The sequence below is a fragment of the Tasmannia lanceolata genome, unplaced genomic scaffold (genome assembly GCF_043159265.1).
Source record: "Tasmannia lanceolata isolate RefF3 unplaced genomic scaffold, GAP_Taslan_0.1 ptg000002l, whole genome shotgun sequence".
In the NCBI taxonomy this organism is placed as follows: Eukaryota; Viridiplantae; Streptophyta; class Magnoliopsida; order Canellales; family Winteraceae; genus Tasmannia; species Tasmannia lanceolata.
The window spans coordinates 49,107,989-49,130,530 of record NW_027518679.1 but is presented as its reverse complement, the minus strand read 5'-3'; the positions used below and the strand labels follow the sequence as shown (position 1 = coordinate 49,130,530).

General features: G+C 37.9%; 1 protein-coding gene and 2 long non-coding RNA genes across 3 annotated transcripts in view; 2 read left to right on the top strand and 1 right to left on the bottom strand.

Moving 5' to 3' along the window:
* Window positions 1-1,764: 1,764 nt before the first annotated feature.
* The window catches only part of LOC143876597 (oligopeptide transporter 7-like), a 33,082-nt gene continuing 12,304 nt past the window's right edge, over window positions 1,765-22,542 (bottom strand). Inside the window, exons 4-8 of the mRNA XM_077378302.1 lie at window positions 20,994-21,563; window positions 19,880-20,135; window positions 15,233-15,415; window positions 12,902-13,308; window positions 1,765-2,234 (exon numbers count right to left, since the gene is read on the bottom strand). Coding sequence (XP_077234417.1) covers window positions 2,027-2,234; window positions 12,902-13,308; window positions 15,233-15,415; window positions 19,880-20,135; window positions 20,994-21,563 — 1,624 coding nt within the window. The 3' untranslated portion in view covers window positions 1,765-2,026. The remainder of the gene's footprint in view (window positions 2,235-12,901; window positions 13,309-15,232; window positions 15,416-19,879; window positions 20,136-20,993; window positions 21,564-22,542) is intronic.
* LOC143876607 (uncharacterized) lies at window positions 6,238-13,445 on the top strand. The gene is made up of 2 exons (XR_013250429.1): window positions 6,238-6,758; window positions 12,953-13,445. It is a non-coding gene; the product is annotated as an uncharacterized LOC143876607 (long non-coding RNA).
* On the top strand, window positions 17,060-20,580 carry LOC143876615 (uncharacterized). Its single transcript, XR_013250435.1, has 2 exons — window positions 17,060-17,537; window positions 18,669-20,580. It is a non-coding gene; the product is annotated as an uncharacterized LOC143876615 (long non-coding RNA).

Here is a 22,542-nt window from a genome sequence, read left to right as displayed (position 1 = left end):
ATTTCTTTGGAGGGTACACACATGCTGGAAGAATCTACAACCTTTCTCTTACCTAACAAGATTAGGAGGAAATCCAATCTTGAGGGTGATCAAGACCATTGATTGATTGCTAATGGGGAGAATAAGATAAGAATGTAATCATTGAAGAAATTTGTCTGCTTCAAATGAAATTGCCTAAAACGTACTAATAATCAGAATATTGCTCATTATTTGTTGTGAACGAAGTCATTCACGAAGGACAGCAGGAAGTCGATCTCAATGAGCAAAGTCATTCATGAAGACTAGAGTTGTGCTATACTACTTATTGGCTTTAGAGCTAATCCGAGCAAGATAGATGGGAACGATAGGGAATCGAGGAAAAGAAGAACACAAATAAATGAAGAAACGTGTGATAGTAACAAAAACAACTTCTGAGATTTAAGGGCTTTATGTTGCCGGCGGACGGCTAGACCGGCGGATAGAACGCAAGTGCTTTTGTTGTGGTCAGCGCAAGGTCGATGACTCTGATACCATGATAAAATTAGGAATTTCACTAATCTTGGATACATTACAAAGAGCCCGAAGAGTGTTTATATAGTACACTCGTAGGGATAAACATAGAAAGAGATAGTTATAAGAAGGGAAAGAGATAATCCTAATCTAGTTCACTTGCCTAATCTAATCCAGCTACTCAATATAGCCTAATCAAATAAAATCTGAGGAGACTTGATCTTAATCTGATTTTATTCTCTAATAGATTTGTCATTCCCAACAAGGTAACACTTCTATCTCTTTAGTTTCTTGTATTTCCTCAAGTTTTGGGTGAAAACATGAGAGAGCCGTTGTATTACCCATTTTGATTTGTGGATCGTCAGATTTGCCCGGTGGTTTTTCCCTCTTCATTGGGAGAGTTTTCCACATAAATCTTATTGTGTTATCTCGTGTGATTGTTCTCTTGGTGCTTGATTCTTTAATCCACATATATATTTGCTTCAGAAATTTTAATGGTTTACCTTCGGCACATAACCCTACATCATGCAATAAAATTCTACCCCATCTTTTTATACAGCTGAAATCTAAAAATATGAAACAATATACATCCATAGGAAAGCCTCAACTAATCAAAAGTTTAGGGCATAGTTGGCAACCATGGAAAAAAATCATGGAATATTTGTTTAAATAATGTAAGGGAGGCAAAAAGGTGGGAGAGAAATAGAGAGATTTTGGAGGGGTGGTGAGTGAGGAGAACATGAGATAGGGTAGGAAAATTGGGAAAACAAAAAATCCTATTTGAAACAGGGAGTTTTTCTTCTTCTTTGTTTATCAACCCTATCACATGCTCTCTCACTCACGGCCCTTTCAAGTCTCTCTCTCACAGGCCTTCTCTACCTTTCTCTTACCTTGCATACACAAATATATTTCATGAATTTTATTTTCATTGTTTCCAAACATTCCCTAGTGTCGGAAAATTTTGGGGTATGGTAAAGCCTTGCAGAAAATTAAATTTATCACAAAACAAGTGGCCTTCACACGTACGTTTACCTAAGGTGTCAAGGATCACTTTAGATCGGATTCACCTGTGTCTTGGTCAAGAAATACAAGGGTTTTGCTAACGAGTGCTATCTCCTACAAAAAGGGATCCACTTCAGATTGGCATGGATTCTCCTTTTATAGACTTACTATCTTCTACATCGGCTTTAAAAGTGAATTGATATCTTCAATTCCTTGTTTCAGTAATGACACTCCTCTCCTCATTCTGTTATAATCATAATTTGCAAATATTCATATTCAACTTCGAAACCATTTGCATATGAGACAATATAGAAATCACTTTTAGATGTCTTTATGGTTATTTCATTCCTTCTTCCCTATACTCACATTCCTGCATATCCTTTTAAAACACAATAAATCTTTCACTGATTTACAGTTAAAACCAAATTCAACTATGGATTGAAATAGAGATTTAAACACTCCTTATTTTCTTTTGCATTCCTGATTTTATTTTCATACAGGCATGAAATCCAGTGAACTTACCAGCTATCCAGGCTTACAAAGCTGGGCACCCATGGACCATGATACCTTTCGCAGTAGGGCATGAAGCCAAGGGGCATCCATCCAAATTTTCTCCCCACCAATTGAGGCTCACTTTCTTGGACCCCAAGCACATATACAAGAGAGCTCCCATGAAGGCCAGACCTGCTTCCAACGCACCGGAGAGCACGTAGTTGTGGCGCTGCCACCAATTACGACGATACCTGTTGGAGTACTATAACTCATTAAAAACACAACCATAAGTGCTTAAGCTTTTCGATTAATTGGTTGTTTCACATGGTAACAGATCCCAGTGCACGAGCCTCCCGCCATTGCGGGGTCTGGGGAGGGCTAGATGCAAATTCAAACTATGTTAGAACATTAATTCAAACTATGATGAGGGTCCCACTTAAATTAGTCTTTATCTTTTTAGTCTTCTAGAAGATGTGTTTGAAGTTTGAACATGTTGCCAATTGTGGTTAGTTATTCTTATCTTATTTGGGTGAGATTTGAGAACTGTTTTATAGGGGGTAGAGGTTATCTAAATAAAGTTGCACGCGTTGGTGGGAATACGGAATAGTGTGGTATAGTAGAGTTGCTTCAAGGTGTGTAATTGCTTTCCTTAAGACAAATTTCGCCCCCACCAGTTATGTGCAAAGGGGACCGCGAATTGCCTCCAAGATACAATGAAGTCTTGTAGGAAGATCCTACAAATGTTTGATGACGCTTTGCACAAGCAGAATCAAACCCAAAACGCCCTTTTAGAACTTCAAGACTTAGAGAAATTTCTAAAATGATTACACTAGAATGACATGATGTTATTTTCTGAAACAAAACGATGATGCCTTCTCTATCTTCAAACAATACAAAGCTCTTGTTGAAAACCAAAGTGGTCATTCTATTATTATTCTTCGTACTGACAATGATGGTGTATTTATTTCTAAAGAATTTTAGGATTTCAATAATGAAAGTGGAATCAAAAGTCAGTTGACAACGAGTTATACCACACAACAAAATGGAGTTGCAGAGCGGAAAAAAAGAACCATTGCTTAGGCAGCAAGGGGCATGCTAAAAGACAATGGGCTGCCTGATGATTAATGGGCCGAAGAATTAGCTATGACGGTATGCCTAAGCAATCGCTCTCCTACAAAAGCAGTCTAAGGAAAAACTCTATGAGGCTCGAAGTGGAAGAAAACCCAATGTGAGTCATTTAAAAAACAATTGTTCTATAGTCTATGCTTTTGTTTCATCTGAAAAAAAAGAAAAAAGTTAGATGATAAAAGCAAAAAGTGTATTTTTATTAGCAATAGTGTGGAGATAAAAGGGCACCGGCTCTATGTTACTATTTAAAAAAAAAATGATCATAAGCCGTGATGCTATATTTAATGAAAGAGATGCATGGAGTTGGAAAAATGATGAGAAAGCTCATTTATGCGTTCTATATGAAAACACACCATGTGAAGCACCTACCCTTGAGATTTGTTTACTAAATTCTAATGAGTATCCAAGTTTATCTTGTGATTCCACTCATATGAGAATGAGAAGTCTTGCTAATATATATATATATATATATATATATATATATATATATATATATATATATATATATATATATATATATATATATATATATATATATATATATATATAGAGAGAGAGAGAGAGAGAGAGAGAGAGAAGGGTTGTTGCTAACGTTAGCAGCTAGCTTAGCTACTAACATTAGCATAAAACATGGGTGGGGTGATCCTACGCATTCATTTGAAAAGCCCCATCATGGATGGGGTGTGTACTAAAAATCAGCTTCTTTGGATCATCATAGGATGTCCATTTGTGGGGTGAAAATGGATAGATGCTGTTTGTCCCCTAATTTGCCCATTTTTTCACCCCACAAATGGACACCCTAAGATGATCCAATGGAGCTGATTTTTTGCGGACACCCTATCCATGAAAGGGCCTTCCAAATGAATGCTTTGGATCCCCTGACCAATGTGAGCCCGACCTTGTTTTATGCTAATGTTAGCAGGTAGCTTAGCTGTTGATGTCAGTAGCAATCCTTTCCTCCTATATATATATATATATATATATATATATATATATATATATATATATATATATATATATATATATATATATATAGGGGCGAGGTTTCTGAGGTATAAAAACCTTTTCCCTTATATATATGAGTAAAGGGTTCCTGAGCTCGAGCGCAGATAAGCTGGGTGGGCCCACATTGTTGGGGGGATCCAAAGCATTCATTTGGAATGCCCTTTCATGGATAGGGTGTCCACCAAAAATCAGCTCCATTGGATCATCTTAGGGTGCCCATTTGTGGGATGAAAAAAATGGGCAGATTAGTGGACAAACAGTATCTGTCCTTTTTCACCCCAAAAAAATGGACACCCTATAATGATCCAATGGAAATGATTTTTGGTACACACACCATCCATGATGGGGCCTTTCAAATGAATGCTTAGGATCACCCCAACAATGTGGCCCCACCCTCGTTTCCTGCACTCGAGCGCAAGAACCCCTCTCTCTCTCTCTCTCTCTCTCTATATATATATATATATATATATATATATATATATATATATATATATATACACACACACACACACACTAGTAAAAAACCCCGTGCGATGCACGGGCCGACAAAGAACTGTAGAAACCACATCATAGGTTGATCCAAACCGTCCATGTGATGGAACACAACATCAATAGGTTGTGCCCATAAAATCATTTCCATAGGCTGATCCTAGCCCTCCAATCTATAGAGGTTTCCATAATATGTTTTTCCTCTTAAGGTGCTTGGAATTCGTAAATATTTTTAAAGTGTGCCAAATTCATAATATCCTAAAAAAAGTAATAAGGAAAAGTAATTTTTTTGTAATTGTCATATTCCAATACCTCTTCTTTGTAGTTTTGTCCGTAATTGTCATATACAGGTACCCATTGTCCATAATTTCCCTCCAAAACTTTAGTAAGTAATGATTATTATTGTTAGCTTCTTTCAATACTTATTATTGCTAGCCACCTTTCAAGAAATAGTATTTCCGTGCGTCTAATAAGACAAATCTCTGAACGCAAACCATTGCAAAGGATGGGCGAGACATAGCCTTTGGAGAAGGTGGCTAGCAAATCATGAAACCTTTTCTCTTCTTTACAGGGGTAGGACTGAAATTAAATAGTTTACAGGGGTGTATTTTGTGAGAAAAGCAAAGAAAGCTAATATGTTAAATCCACAGATTTTTCAGGAAATTGGAAAAAATTCTTCATTTTCTCTTTTGCTATATATATACGGAAAAGTGTTGCTACTCGGTCTTGTAGCAAAGCTTATCTACTCGGTCGTGTTAAATACAGTGGGCCCACATTGTTTGGGTGATCCAAACCATTCATTTGAAAGTCCCTTACTAAGATAGGGTGTCCACAAAAAGTCAGACCCATAGGATGATCCTAACCCATCCAACAGTGGAGGGAAAAATGGGCAGATTTGTGGACAAATTTTGTCTGTCCATTTTTTCCCAATTTTCCCTCCACTGTTGGATGGGTTAGGATCATCCTATGGGTCTGATTTTTTGTGGACACCCTATCTAGGTAAGGGACTTTCAAATGAATGGTTTGGATCACCCAAACAATGTGGACCCCTACTGTATTTTACCCGATCGAGTAGATAAGCTTAGCTACAAGACCGAGTAGCAACACTTTTCTGATATTGTAGACACCCCATTTTGACTGAACCCTAAACCCTTACTTTTGTTAAAAAATCCTTTAAATAGGTGAATTTGATGTCCCAAAATCAGTCCTAACACAGGTTAGGGTCCCACCAAGGTCCCTGCAAAATTTCAGCCTGATCCGAGCAAAATTACCAAATAAGACGAAGCAAGTAAGATGTGCAGTGCAATAGGGGGTGAGCCAATCAAATTTAGGTGTACACCTAAAAATCCATGAATTTGGAGGATAGTCCTTATCAAATTAATGTTATAGGTGCCCATAGATACATTTTTCAACAGATTAGGACCCCAGGAGTCTCTCTGCAAAATTTCAGAAAATTCCGATGAAAAATTGCACTAAGGATAGAGCAAGTTTGTGCTGATATCAAAGGTGGGGGTGCATTATCTAGGCAAAATAGCGCGTTTGTACGCCCATCAAAATGGAGTGCCGATATTAACTTCCCAAAAAGCCTATAAATACGAGTCTAACCCTCAATTTCACTGATCTAGGGTTTTCTTCTAATATCCAGAGAGAGAGAGAGAGAGAGAGAGAGAGAGAGAGAGAGAGTACGAGCAGAGAGAGAAAAAGAAGAGAGATTTTTGCTAACCCTAGCTTCTTCTTCCCCATTTTCCAGCCATTTTTTCCGATGAAATCACCGGAGCTCCGATCATTCTCTGGCGAGCTCAAACTCTAGCAAATTACTAAAATCACCTTGTGCTTTGGTTTAAACCTAGTTTGTCATTTACTTGTAACCCTAACTCAATCTCTTCTTAGATCCCTAACCTAGATCCATCCTTTAAAAGCTCAAATTTGAGCATCGGAAGCACAAATTTCGATTGTATTCTTTAGAAGCCTCATCTGAATCTGAGCTATTTCGCTGGTTTTGTGTAATTTTTTTTCTCTCTCTCAAATCTAGAGGATTTGAGGTTGAGAGCAAGGAGAACAATAAAGAGCTGAGCAGAAGAAAGCTGAAAGGGGAGATTTCTGCAAGATCTTACTGTTTTCTGTTTGTCAAGCTTATGTATCAATAGTATTAGGTAATTCTCCACTTTATTCTTGGTAATAAATTGAAAGATCTGCTAAATTCTTCATATTTGAAAAATTTTCATGTTTTTATAGTGAAATGATTTGTTTCTTATAATTTTCTATAATAGATGATCTATTGGATTCTTTTTTTTTTTATATATCAATTGTATGATTTCTTATTTCTACATGAATTTTCTGATGATTCTGTGATCTGATCTAATGAAAAGGAGCTAGAGGTTTAACCTTGTTGTGCTACAATTATCTATACTGAGTTCTCAAAAATGATGATATTTCTCTTTCTTTTTTACTTCCCTTCCTTGTCATGTCATGACAGTTGTATTATGAGAGCTTTCTTTTGGATGTGCACTTTGGTTATGTCACGTGACATATTTCCTTATAGTAGATTTCAGTGGAACAGGTACGTGGGAGAAGGTAGTTCTATATGTTAGGGGCAAGATAGAATGTGATTATATGCAATTTTCTTAAAATAAGAAACTAGAAGGTCTAATAGTGTGGTTATTTGAATTAGCACGTGATTGTGTGAGCTGAAATGAACATAGAGCAGTTAAGCCATCTTTAATCTTTAGGAGCTTGATCCTATGTTAGCATGATGGGATCCAAATCCATCAACTGTTAGTAAAGAGTTTAGATAATGATTACCCCCTTTCATGTTCTTAAAGTTGAATGGAATTTGTTCTGGTAATTAGTCCTTGATGTTTGAAAAATTATTGACAAGAGGTATTTTAGCAGTTAGAATAAGTAGCCTGTAAACCTGCAACTAGTTATTTTTCATAAGGGTATAGCCATGGCGTTGACTGCAGAGCTTATTGCAACCTGACTTGCTTCATTAGAGTATTAATAAGTATACATCATTATTTTGGTTTGTGAAAGCAATTTAGTGTTGCTTTGTGTTTTTGTGCGGTGTTGGTATGATAATGCCGAATCATTTCCTCATCATTTATTAGATCTGAAGACAGTTGGATCCTTGCGCATTCTACACAGATTTTGTTCTCTTTTACGTTCAACTCATATATATACATAGAATGAGCTGTCCTATTTACCCTGGTCATTTATTGCTAATGGTAGAAATATTGACTTTTTTTTTTATCTTTCATGGTCACTTTATAGGTTTATGGTAAGATGATAATGTAATTATTGGAGATAGCATATTTTTCTTATATATGACTCTTGCTATGGGATTTTGAGAAAACTTTGTTTTCAAAAGCCATTTTATAATTGAGTTTATGTTTCTAGTAATTGATATTTCCATAGAAGATTTTGCTCCAAGCTTGTGTTCAAATGACTGTCAAGATTTTAATTTCTATTAAATTACTTTCCTCTGTTATCTCAGCTTCAGTTTTTCTTGTTAAGATACTATTAATTTAATACCCTAATTACTGGTTTCAATATTAGAGTTACGATTTTTTTAAGATAATGTATGCTTCATTATCTGAGGTTAGCATTTAAATTTTAAATATGTTTTTTTAATTTCTTAATTCCTTATTATGGTACCTTAATTTTGTATGCTTGTAATTTAAATTTCCATCATATTGAATTTTTTTTATGATGAAGAAATGGGGTTATGACTGCTGTCTAATTTTGATCTCTTTAGATATGAGTGGAATGAAATCTTAGTCATTAATAAGGAAGACATTTAGATAGTACATACTTTTAAATGTTTATACATTTTTTTTATTGCTGGTATTTATAAGTTACAGAACTCTTATTTTTCAGCTATATTCATTCCTTTGATATTAAGAGAAGAGAAAGAAAGTTAAACTAGTTTTATTATTTGTGTTTTTTTCTATTATATATTGCACATTGAAATTCAAGTTCTTATTGGGCTGATTGAATTTTTTTTATGCATCATGATCGTAAAATAATTGTGAATGAATAATTTCTTTTATTTATGTAGCTAAATCATTTTAGGCTTTTTAGTTTTATGATTATGTACATGAGTAGTACTGCTTGGGTTTTCCAATAGAAAATAGGGTGTGATTCATGAAAAATATTGTGATTTTAGTCAATTAATTACATATGAAAAATAAGAATAGTATATTTAGTATTTTAAAATGGCTGTGTTTCTTATAAATTGTTACAAGGTTCCTAGCATAGAATTTTAGATGGAACCAATGTTAATTGTTATTCGTTGGAGTTTTCTCTATTTTAGATTATGAAGATATGTATGCGAATTCAAAAGTTCATTGTAAGGGCGATGAAGGAGTTATCCTAAGCCCCTCTTTTAGGAGAACTTGTTTAAGTCCTGTAGCATCCATTTCTCTTCATTTTAGAAGACTTTCCAAGTCTTTTGGATATTCCCTTTAGACATGTTTTATCTGATTGGTGTTTCATTTGTTTGTGATCATGCTAGTTTACTTGTTTGTGACCACTTTGGTGTACCTGTTTGTGAGCACGCTAGTTTACTTGTTTGTGAATCACACATGTTTACTTGTTTAGCATCTTCATCTCGGAATATGTTCCGAACTAGGTTGGCTTGATCCTCTCACACGAGGTACGTAGTGCAGCTTGGGATCTTTATCCCAAGTCCAGCCAAACTTTGTAAATCTTTAAAAAACTTATTTTTCCAAAAAGCTCTTCCTCTAGAGTTAGGAGTATGTCCTAGGTAGAGTGTTTTGGTGGTTGTGTATTTGCTTTAGAGTTAGGAGTTTGTCCTAGAGTTATAGGAACGCCTCCGTCCGGTCAGTTGGCGATCCACATCGCCGACTGATGACTAGAATATGATGCGCTAGTCCGCCTATTGTTTTCCTTATGACACACAGTCTAGTTACACATAGGTTGTAGGAATCACCTGCATTAGCTTAGGGCCAACCTGCATTTAATTAGGGCATATAGGGTATCCTAAAATCCACAATTCATTAGAATTCAAATAATTGCACAAGAAGTTTTAATAACTAGTTTGGTCTTTTAGGTTGTGTCTAGAATAGAGGTCTAGATGTCTTAGGCATCTTAGTTTAGAATAGGTGTGAAGAACTACGTCACTCTGATTCTTGTGGAGGCGGGGATACGTAGGCTGCTTGGATGAATATCAGACCATCCAAAAGTCGAGGACAATTTTAGAACCTTAGGATTTGTTGTTAATATTTCTTTTTAGAGTTTTGTATTTGTGGTTATCTTTTTTCTTGTGTGTTTTCTTTCAGATCGAGATTATTTTCTTATTTGATCATTCACATGCTTAGCTGTAGATCTTTGCTATTTACCAGTCTATTACTTCTTGATTATATGCTTAGCCATAACTCTTTACTTATTTTGTTTATTATTTCTTGCTTATATGCTTAGCTATATTTCTTTTATTGCTTTATCGCTTTTACTGCTTATTATATCTCATTTACTTGCTTATTTGATTATCCTGCTTATTCTACTTATCATATTTGTTATATCTTGTTCAGACCTTATACCTTTAGCTGTAGTATGCATGTGTTTGTCCACCAGAACTTAGACACCCATTATGTATGTCACTCATAATCTAGCTGTGCTTAGGTGATACACTCCTTTCATTTATTTTGTGTGTATTTATTATTTCTATTCTCAGAAAATGCATGTTTAGGTAGACGATTTATGAGGATTGTTCCCATTTCATATGGTTTCGCTCAAAACTTTTCAAAGTTAATAATAAATGGCATAAGAGACCAAGTGTCCGCACTCGGGCGAATTGAGGGTGCTCTTCAGACCTTCTCCATTCGTAATCAGGCACGAACCCATTCATTTCTGGTTATCCACGGTATACATAGCATATTTGTTTAAGGATCCATGGTCGTATACCATGGATGGTGACTCTGAGTTTGTTTAGGTACGTTTCGAATCCGGACTTGTTCCCGAATCGAGAGGTATCTCTTTTATATCGCCACTCGTGCTATGCTATGAGGGTGGCACCATTTCGAGAGTTCCTTGGTAGAAGTCTCCTTCACGCGTGGATGATCCTAGAGGCCGCTGGGAGCTCGTCCCCCACCTCTCTCTTGGATCGGGGTCCACAAATATATATAGAGGAAATGAGGTTTGTGAGTAGCTACTCAGATAAGCTTATCTGAGCAGAGCTCACAAACCATTGAGGGGGCCACATTTTTTGGCGGATCCAAAGCATTCATTTGGAAGGCCATTCCATGGATAGGGTGTGTACCAAAAATCAGATCAATAGGATCATCTTAACCCAATCAAAGGTGGAGGGGGAAATGGACAGACACTGTCCATGTTTATGCCCATTGTTTCCTCCACAAATGGCAGGGCTAGGATGATCCTATAGGGCTGATTTTTGGTACACACCCTATCCATGTAAGGGCATTCCAAATGAATGTTTTGGACCCCCCCCCCCCCCCAAAAAAAAATAAAAAAATAAAATAAAAATGTGGGCCCCCTATGGTTTTTGGTACACACCCTATCCATGTAAGCTCGCAAACCATTTCCTCTCATATATATATATATATATATATATATATATATATATATATATGGAGAGAGAGAGAGAGAGAGAGAGAGAGAGAGAGAGAGAGAAGTATGGGCAGCTGCACAGATAAGCTATCTGTGCATGGCTGCACAAACCATAGTGGGGGCCACATTTTTTGGGAGATCCAAAGCATTCATTTGGAAGGCCCTTCCATAGATAGGGTGTGTATAAAAAATCAGCCCTTTAGGTTCATCCTAACCATGGCAGTTGTGGAGGGAAAAAATGGGCAGAAACAATGTCTGTCCATTTTCCCCTCCAACTTTGATTGGGTTAGGATGATTCTATATAGGGCTGATTTTTGGTACACACCCTATCCATGGAAGGGCCTTCCAAATGAATGCTTTGGATCCCCCAAAAAATGTGGCCCCCACTATGGTTTGTGAGCCATGCACATATAGCTTATCTGTGCAACTGCACATACTTCATTTCCTCTCTCTCTCTCTCTATATATATATATATATATATATATATATATATATACATATATATATACACATGTGAAGTTGGTTGTTTTGCCATGGAGCATACTTGTTTTAGCGATGTAAGACAAAGAAGCAAGCAATGATATGAAGCAATGAACAAAGAGAAGTGTTTCAGAAGATGAGAAGTGTTTCATTACCCAAACAACTCCTTGATATTAAAAATCCACGGCTAACCCAAAAAAGAGGGGCCACACTTGAGGGGAGTGTCGAAGTATTAATGATTATAAGGGATTTACTAGGGACCACCGCAGAAGGAATTTCACGGGCAGGCTGTTGCATGAGAGAGCAGCCACATAGGACGGATTAAATGAATAAGACAAAAGTGAGCCTAGCTAGGGAGGGCACCTCTAGGGCGGGATTGGAAATCTTTGATGTTCATCCCCTTTGAGTCTTTGACAGAACTATGTAGGGCTGCAACAGGGTCGGGTTTTTCAAAACCCTAGCAGGGCCGAAAAACCTCAATCCATTGCCCGCCCTACAGGGCTAAGTGCTGGCCCTGGCCAGCCCTAATTGGCCCTAATTGGGCAGGGCCGGGCCGGGCCTAATTGACCCTAGTGCAAATACCTGTTAAGAGTGCAAAAAATAAAGCAACCACTTATCATATAGAATAAAATGATCAATAAACAGAGAAAGGGAACAAAATAAGACTATGAATTCAACAACATGACGGGCAACATAGACAATTAATAATAATAATCTAAAGAAACATCAATCCAAGATAATAGAAAACATCAGCAAAAGAAATATGCACAGATGGTTCAATTCTATAATAGAAAACTTAGGGTCGGGCTGGGTCAGGGTACCTGAGGCATTAACCCAGAACCCGACCTGACCTGAGTCAGGGTCTAAAAAAATGAACCCTGACCCACCCTCAGGGTTGGAAAATCCAGCCCTGACCCTGTTCGGGCTCAGGGTGGGTCAGGGCTGACAGGGCCAAATTGCACCCCTAGAACTATGTATTGTGTTGTTTCTTTTTGTACCTTTTTTACTTGTTCTATTTTATTGATCATCTCGATCATCCGGGGAGGGCTTCCCCCTTTTCTTCTATCATTAATTGAATTCTTTGACATTCAAAAGAAAAATGTGGCTGCTCTCTCATGCAAGAGCCTGTCCGCGAAATGCCTTGTGCGATGGTCCCTAGCAATTCCCTAATTATAAATAACACCAGCTCTAGCAGCTTAAAATTTTTGAGTAATTGGTTGTTTCACAATACCTGTATACGACAAAGCTAGAAAAGAATCCAACAATAATCCAATTTGTAAAGTTGACAGCCCTGGCGTAGGGCATCATTCCTGTGGAACCTAGAAGGATAGGCACGTTGATGAGACGGATCCATTCATGGCGAGGGAAGACCTTGTGGGCAATCCAGACAAGAAGAGGAGCAATTGCACCGGCAAGAAAGAACCAGTTGACGTTGGAGTAGGTGCCGAGATCACCAAAGATTCTGCGTGGACCAATTAATCCCCAGACAACGGAGGCACTGTAGAAAAGATGGTCACTGGGGCAGGTCCATGGGCTGTCTGAGGGGAGAAGAGCAGTCTCACAAATGTTGGGGACAGTTTCTACGAGCCACCATGCAGTTCCCAAGTACACCAATGCTGATAATACAGTCCCCACTACCTGTATATATGTGTTTATATATAACTACAATCATCCCTTGTATGAACTATACACTTAGACTTGCCTTAGATAATCTCTACCTGGGATCTTTGAATATTTTTTTTGGTTGGTAAATGAATGTTCTAGCATTTGGGTAACTTCTTTTTCATAAAAATATGTTTCCAAGACAATTTTCTTATATCCAAGCACCCTTCTATTTTTCCAAGATAATTTCCTTATCACTATAGCTTATATGAGCTAGAGTGCCACAAAAACATGGGTCCCACATTTTTTGGGGTGATCCAAAGTAAAATAATGGATGAATTTTTATATGATGAGAGGCCTTAGAGTTCATTATTTTTCAAAAAGTATCGTATGGCCCACACCATAGGATGATCCAAACTGTCCATAAGATGGGAGACAACCTAAATAGGTTGTACCCCAAAAATCATTTCCATAGGTTGATCCTAACTATCTGATCTGTCAAGGGACTGCCTATTTGAGGGTTGATCTACATATCAGATGGTTAGGATCAACCTATGGAAATGATTTTTGGGGCACAACCTATTTAGGTTGTGTACCATCTTATGGACGGTTTGGATCATCCTATGGTGTGGGCAGTACGGTACTTTTTGAAAAATAATGGACTCTGCAGTATTTAGTGGGTTGCTCAGAGCGATACCTCAGAAACCTTTTTCATATATATATATATATGAGAAAACGGTTCCTACACATATGTGTAGAGAGTTCTCTACACACTAGCTTAAAATACAGTGGGGGCCCACATTGTTTGGGTGATCCAAGCCATCAATTTTAAAGGCCCTCACATAGATAGGGTGTCTACAAAAATTCAGATCCATAGGATCATCCCAACCCTACGATTTGTGGATGTAAAATGGATGTCTTTAAACCTTCACAAATTAGTCCATCTTTTGCCTCCACAGTTCGAATGGTTAGGATGATCGGATCTGATTTTTTGTGGACACCCTATCTATGTGAGGGCCTTAAAAATGAATGGTTTGGATCACCCAAACAATGTGGGCCCCCATTGTATTTTAAGCTAGTGTGTAGATAAATTATCTACACATGTGTGTAGATAACTTATCTACACATGTGTGTAGGAACCGTTTTCTCTATATTTATTCACATAGATAGGGTGTCCACAAAAAATCAGATCCATAGGATCATTCCAACCCTACGATTTGTGGAGGTAAAATGGATGTCTTTAAACCTTCACAAATTAGTCCATTTTTTGTCTCCACAGTTCGAATGGTTAAGATGATCCTATGGTTCTGATTTTTTGTGGACACACTATCTATGTGAGGGCCTTAAAAATGAATGGTTTGGATCACCCAAATAATGTGGCCCCCACTGTATTTTATGCTAGTGTGTAGATAACTTATCTACACATATGTGCAGGAACCGTTTTCTCATATATATATATATATAGGAAGTCTAGCCCCAAGCGGCTAATAGCCACTAGCCGCTCGAAGCTGTTCGGGACTCTATTGGCCAAAAAACGCCCTCGGCATTCCTTTCTATAACTAAGATTAATACATGGGCAAAAAAAATCGCCCATATCCTCTTGACGCTAAAAATGACAGGTTGGCATTGATTTAGAAATAAAATCCTTCTCTTAAAATAAGGTATAGAATCCCTAAATAATCGCCATTTTCCTCTTAATATTGCCTTGAGAGACGTCCTTCCGGAGAGAGAGATTACATGGTGGCCGGCCACGTATGCCCAGGAAAAGACCGGTCACCTCACAGAACATAGAGGTGATATGACTCAGTGCAGTTCATTGTTTTATAATTGGCAACCAAACAAGAGGGTAACACTGATGTGGCACCCCGCAACTAAACATACGTAGCACTAGTTTGAGTGTCATGTTTCACAAATTACAGAAGGCGTCGTGGAAGAAAGATAGAGAAGTTCTGGAACAAACCTGTGCCATGAACATTGTTCGGGGAGGAATCTTCATGTAATGACCAAGCTTGAAGTCACTTAGGAATGTGATGGCCTGTAGCACACTACTAGATCCATACACCTTGAAGCAAATGTTGGCAATGGGGCGGCCTGGGTATAAATACCCGATAATATACTCAGAAATTATGTTCAATGCTGGTATCTGTATATAACGACAAAATTAATCAGTTTTTGGGGTGTATCTATCTATCTAAATATATGCTAAACATGTTTCTTTTCTGTTGTCATTAGTCTTTTTTCTAAGAATTTTTTTTTGGAAAATTTTTTCCCATGCGGAAACAATTTGCCATATTAATTTGTGTTTGCCGCCCTTACACAATTGAATTTGAAGCAATTAATTTGGTTTCAAATCCTCTACAAAATCGACACTATCAATACGATTTTGCCATCAAAATAGATTGCTGCAATAATTTCGAATTTTACCTACTAAAATGCCTTTGGTATTTTTCCTTAACTAACTTTCAATTCGCACCACTGCTAAATCAGTTTCAAAAACTAATTATACGTTTTCCCCCTTTTTAGGCAACTAAATCCTTTTTGCAGCATCTAATTTGGGTTTCGTTTCAAATTAAAATTGACAGTACTAATTTGATTGGCTACTATCTCTTCCTCACATCTCTCCCTCTCTACCGATTAAATGTCTCCCATCTCTTCCTTAATAGTCTATTAACATGTAGGAGTCTTTTAATTTCACCTATAAATAAATCCCATAAAAAAGATTCAACTCAGGTAAATCTCTCTCTCTCTTTCTCTCTCCACCTTTTCTTCTCCTAGACGTTGGCAGCAGCAAAAGGAATGCCATCTTCTTCTTCTTCTTCTCCTCCTCTGTAGCAGATTAGACTTCGAACTTTCCCATTTTGTATTGTAGATCATAGAGGCTATGCAAGAGAACCACTTCCTTTAAGATGGAGGTCTTGGATGACAGGCCACCACTTGCAACGGTATTTTGAGAATTTTTAGAATTTCGGACTTTTTACATGATCCAGTCAAAATCGATATTTGATAATCCTGACTTTCTAATTGTTGATGATGATTTGGAACAACACTTTCTTTTTCTGACACTTCTTCTCTGTCGTCTAGGTGGGTTTGGATTTGATATCAATTCTCAAATCCAAAACTAAATAGAGCCCAAGTGAGCCCAAAAGTTAAGCTTTTCATGTTTTTCTCATATTAAAACTGAAAGATCCCATATCGGAAAGGGGGGGAAAAGTTACTTGGCTATATATGTGAATTTCTCCTCTCCCGACGCGTTTTCTGCAGGCAAACAAAACCGGGGAGGGCTGCGACCCAGAACTGGACAATATCTATATAGCGGGGCAGGGGCGTGACATAATGGTGTGGACATTCCATTTTGACCGACCCTCTATTCGCTTTGTTTGACCAAAAATCCTAGTAAACTACTGAACTAGGGTCCCAATTTGTGCTTTAGGGTAAGTTAGGGTTCTAAGTAGGTCCCTTTAAAATTTCATCAAATTCCGTCAACGTTTGCCTAGTAACATAGTATAGTGTAGTAGAGAAAGAAGTGGAGTTTTCTATCCAGTTTGGGGTGTGGTTTAGTTAAAGTAATTACAACAGGGAGATGTTCTTCGGTAACTAAAGGGGGTGCAAATTTATCTTTTTTAGTTTCCATTGGGTTTTTCCTCTAGGCCACCTATTACAAAACAAAACAAGCTAAATATACACACAAGGGGGTGTCTTGAGGAAGTTAAAGGGGTGGAAAATTATGGGGGATTTCTATAAATAGAGGTTAGCCCTCTCATATGCAAACTAATTATAGTTTATTAGATATTTTTAGAGAGAGAAAGAGAATATGCAAACTAATTAGAGTTTATTAGATATTTTTAGAGAGAGAAAATATATCTCGTCTTCAAACCCTAACATTTCTAGCGAATTTCTCACCTCCGGCGGACTTCCGGTCGATTTCTGGCCATTCGATTTGAATTCCGATCAACTTCTAATATCTTCTATTTCATTTTTTACTTAATTTCTAGATCAGATCTTTTCCAAATCTTAGATTTTAGCTCTAAATCCTTAGATTAGAACTTCAAACCCTAGCTTCAACAAGATTCGTTCCTTTTCTTTATTCCTCCAGCAAAATCCGTAATTGTGATCTATAGGAGGGCGAGTGATTTGTAAAAATCAAGAAAAAAAAAACCAGAAATTGAGGAGGAGTTGTAAAGAGGAGGGAGAAGTGGAAAAATTGCAAGGAAGGAAGAAAGAGGAAAAGTGAGGAGTTGCAGAAATTTGAGAAGAAGAAGAAGAAGGTAACATTTTCTTTATATTGCTCTTCTCTGTTGCAATTTAGTTTTTTATTATTAATTGCATGATGTGATGATCGTTATTCTTTGAGATGAATGTTTCTCGTTATAAGATCAACTTCCTTCTTATATGCTGTTTATAGGTTTTTATGAGAAAATAAGGTTATGAGAAAAACGATTATTTTTAAGATGTTTCAGACTTTCATAAGAGTGATGTGCCCTGTCCAGAGGATTGAGGAGAATAGCTGAATCCTTATGCCTGGAATGAATGTTTTATATCATTATGTTTTTGCTTTTGTTCTAAAAAAAAAAAAAACTTAATTTCAGCATTGAGTAATGTAGGAGTTTCTTTATATTGCTTTTGTTTCTGTTTCTGTTTCAGTTTCAGCTTCAGATTCCGTTTTAGTATATGATTTAAGCATGACTTCTTCTGGATTATACAGAGTCTAGATTCTTGATCGTTTATACCATTATGTTATTGAATTATCTTGGATACCATTTCCATTCCATTCTTATCTTTATTCCTTTGGCATGCTTAGACCTTGCTAGAGTAGTACCTTATTACTTCATTGGGTGTTAGCTCACATGTGGTTTACAATTTCAAATATTGAAGTTTGACTCATACACGGATTTGGAGAAGCGTGAGCGTAATTCTTTTGGTTCATGTTAACTTACCAACTTCTCCAAAAGCTTAAGCTATTAGAGAAAGGCGTTATTTATCTTTTATACTTTAACACTCCCCCGCACGTGTGGCCCACTTGGCAAACACGTGGCCCATGCGGTCCCACTTTGGGCTGACCATCGCATGTGGATTTTTGCTATCCGGGAGGTTTGAACTCGAGACCTTTGGCTATGATACCAGGTTAACTTACCAACTTCTCCAAAAGCTTAAGCTATTAGAGAAAGGTGTTATTTATCTTTTATACTTTAACAAAGACATTTTTACAATTTCTGATTTTCATTGAGTGAGCATTGGATTTAGGCTATGATACATGCTATTGATGTTTTAAACTTATTTTGAGATGGGGGTGAGATTGTGGCATTTATTTTATTCTTCAATTGAGATTGGGCCTTAGAACTTTAAATAATGTTAAGCATGGTTGTGAATAGTACTTGCTTAGCCTTGCATGCTTGTAGAGTATACTTTGAAAGTGTGTGGCGTTGTCGCATACCGGGTCGTGGTGTCAAGTCAGGGCGTGACAGAAAAGTGGCATCAGAGCCCGGGCTTTAAAATTTGAGAGTGGTAACTAGAGACTTAGACACGGAGCGAATTAGGGAGAACCAAGGAATCCTTGTGTACTGGGACGGCTGGATAGCACATGGGTTAGTGGTGTGACCATGGACTCTGTTACGAGCTCGCATGCACTTGGTGCTGCTTGGGAGGTATAGGAGTTTGTGAGAGGGAAGAGAAAAGAATGGTTAGATATTAGCTCCAGGGGATATTATTTTATTGTGATTCTTATACTTTTTATGTAATTACTATAACTTAGATATTCTCATTGATTATCAGAATGGCGCCAAGAAATATTTGCACTCTAGCTGTTAGCCAAATATTGTCTAACAATCAGAATAGAGCCCCTAAAGGCCAAACCGACAAAGGACAATAGAAGCGGAGGGACCATACTCATGGTACAACCCCTAATCCTCAGTCGATGACTTCGACGGTCCCTCCAATAGCCCTCAGGCAGTTCCTCCACCACCCGTCGCCCCTCAGCAAAGGCACCACGCGATGATATTAGGGAAGAGTATGCTGAGATCCAAGATCTGATCCGAGAGTGGTAGCCCAAGGGTTCCTCCATGGGTTCAACTAATTAGCTTATGTTCTTGTTTTGATGATTAACAAACACAAATTGATTAGCTTTTATGGACTAATGAGTTGCCTTGTAGTGTTGTGCTATTCAATCCAACCTAGCACATTAACAGACTACACCATGCTTGAGGATCAACATGCACAAATGATGAAAGGAGCTTGAACACATTGGAGGCATAATCCTTGAAAGATGTGTAAGCAAAGAGCTCGAGTTTAAGATCCCACAAGCAATCCTTCTACCTAAAGGAAGATCAAATAAAGATTGGCTTTCAAAGGTTGGAAAGAAGTTCAAGAGAGTGAGTGTATATGGTAGAATGTATTTCCTTTGTCTTGTGTGTTTTTCTCTTGATCAAGGTACTCTTAAAAGATTCTAAAAAGTATTCAAAACATGGGACATGTCCTCAGATCAGGGCATGCATGACACACAATCTTAAAAAATGAATTTACCTTTGGTAGCTACCATGGCGCACGCCAAGAATGAACTAGAGAATTAAGAACGAAAAAAATAGTATTACAAGGGTTTATCTGGAGAAGATACCTGGTTTGTTGTAGCGGCAATGATTCCGATGGGGAGGGTGAAGAAAAAGGCCATGGTGCACGCTAGCAAAATGCCCCACCATCGCAACTGAAGCTGGTCATTGTAGTACTCACAAATGAATATGGTGGCTGCAATGGTTGTGCAGAGGATACACACAAACCACGACCCTGGGACTTGCATATACTTGCTCATAAGCCTCATGTGAACATCCATGTTCCTCTCTTGGAAAGCTAATTTGTTCAACTTCCATATTTCACTGTGAAAATGAGAGTGGATTTTAAAAAGAAAATCTAAGCAAGGACCGTGCAATGATTAAAACATGGTTGTGCTGATATCATTTCCTTTTGGGGAAAAACTTGAGAAGAATGACATTGTATCCCTATCATTTCTTTTAGAGGATTTCTCTCGGAGTAGTCTCATGGTTTTTCAATTCACGTTGGAGGTTTTTCCATGTTAAATCTATTGCGGTCTTGTTTGTGTTCGGTGATTTGCTTTGTGGTTTCCTTTCTTGGTTGTTTCTTCATTCACAGACATCAGGGGAAAGTTTATTTGCTGCGGTTCGACCGTGTTTTGCCCCAACAATGATTAGGGCTCGATCTCCTTCAACTACCAATAAAGCTAGCACGACCCATACAAAAAATTGTTTAATTAAAGAGAGGAGGGCGATAATCATATCAATGAAAAGAAGATTCCCCTTTCCACCCTGCTTTCCAGTACTTTTTTGTGTTTCATAACTCACATGATGTTAGAGCATGAAGAACTTTGTTGGCCATGTTTGGCAGCTAGAAAAGTTCTTTCCATAGAATATTTGTTTATCAAGTGGTGGGAGAGGAACAACGAGGGTGGAAGAGAGAGAGAATTGAGAGGGCTTGAATGAGCGATAGGGTGACAGGTGGCTGAAGAACGGGGAAAAGAAAAACTCCATTTAAAATAGTTCCCCCCCACCCCCCCCAAAAAAAAAAAAATTTCAGCCACTTCCCACCATATCCCCATCCATACCGTCTCCAATATCTCCCCCTCCCGCTCTCTCAACACATGGTAAGCTAATATTCCACGAAAAAAAAATTCATGGTTGCAAAACATAGCAGCAGTATGAGTTTTGAATCATATATACCTTCCATGGAAGAGGAGGACATGGACGATTGTGGCGGCGACCATGGCGAAGCCGATGCCATAAACCGTTGCAAAGACGGTGCTAAGATATAGGGGTCCGACGCTCTCGTAGGCATCAACGTCGAGGTTGAAATTAGAGTCCATAATTCTTGAAATGTTGTAACTATCTCCCGAAGATGTGTAGAGGTCACTGGAGAATATAGGAAAGGCCTTCGCCTTGTATACATTGAGCCAATAAGTGATTGGTGTTAAGATATACATGACGAAGACAAATCCTACTGCAATATTGGCAGTGGCGAACCACGGGCTAGCGAGCGGACTTCCGAGGAAGGAGGCGGTAGTGGACCAATCGAGGCCCACGGCCCCGAGCCCGAGCCCACTGAGTCCTGACCCAAGTTGTTGGGCCAGGATAGAGTGGGGGAGGATCCAACATACCCATGAGAGGGATGTTAGCATGGGAAAGAGGTAGCCAGGGAAGACATAGTAGGCAAAACTGCAGATGAATGCAATGAGGAAGAATTGGTTTCTTGTTATTCCACCCTTTTGTCTTCGTTCCTTCTCGTGTAATAACCTGCAATTCTTATATAAGTCAGTATATTAACAAAAAACGGATCAACTAAACATAAAGAACAAGGATTTGCTAGGGACCATCATAGAAGTCATTTCGAGGACGGTCTGTTGCATGAGAGAGCAGCCACCTCATGAAAAAGACAAAATCTGTTGAAAAGTGAGCCTTTGTGGCTGCTCTCTCATCCAACAGACCATCCATGAAAAGCCTTCTGCGGTGGTCCCTAGCAAATCGCTAAAGAACATTCTTATTTTGTAAGGACTCTTTTTGGATGGCACCAAAATAAGTTCTTATTTAATATAACATTATTTTAATTTAATGTTTATTTAATAGCAAATGGGACATTAAGCCTCTTTGAAAGCCACTAGCTATATCATTTCTAGAGCTACAATAACTACTATTTGCAAATAATTATGTCTCAAAGTAACGTCTTCTAGCATCAGAGAGAGAGAGAGAGAGAGAGAGAGAGAGAGAGAGAGAGAGAGAGAGAGAGAGAGAGAGAGAGATCATTCAGGTACTGAAACAATTGAAAATTTATGATAATCATCTTGTTCTTATTCATAGTAAATCTCTCACGACTCGCTCATGGATGTGGGCATTTTGATGCATAGCATCCCTTGGGATTTATCACCATCAGCCTAGAATTGCTCACTAGCATAGGATTTCTTGCTTTGATGCATAAGTCTAGTGATAGTTTGGTTATTTTCATAGTCTACATGTCTTAATTGTAATTTGCATAAGTATGGGTAGTTAATTTGGCCATGATTGAGTTCTATCATGTCCTTTTAGTCTTTTAGCTAAGTGGGGATAATTTAGTCATTTTACATTGCAAGGGCACTATATAAGTGCATCTCCCTCTAATTTTCATTGCAGCTTTTGAATTATTATTTTGAAACTTAGAGAGATTGGGAATTAGAGACTTCGGAGAGAAGTTCTCCTTTTGGAGAATTTTTTTTGAAGATTTCACTAAAGGGCAAGAGAT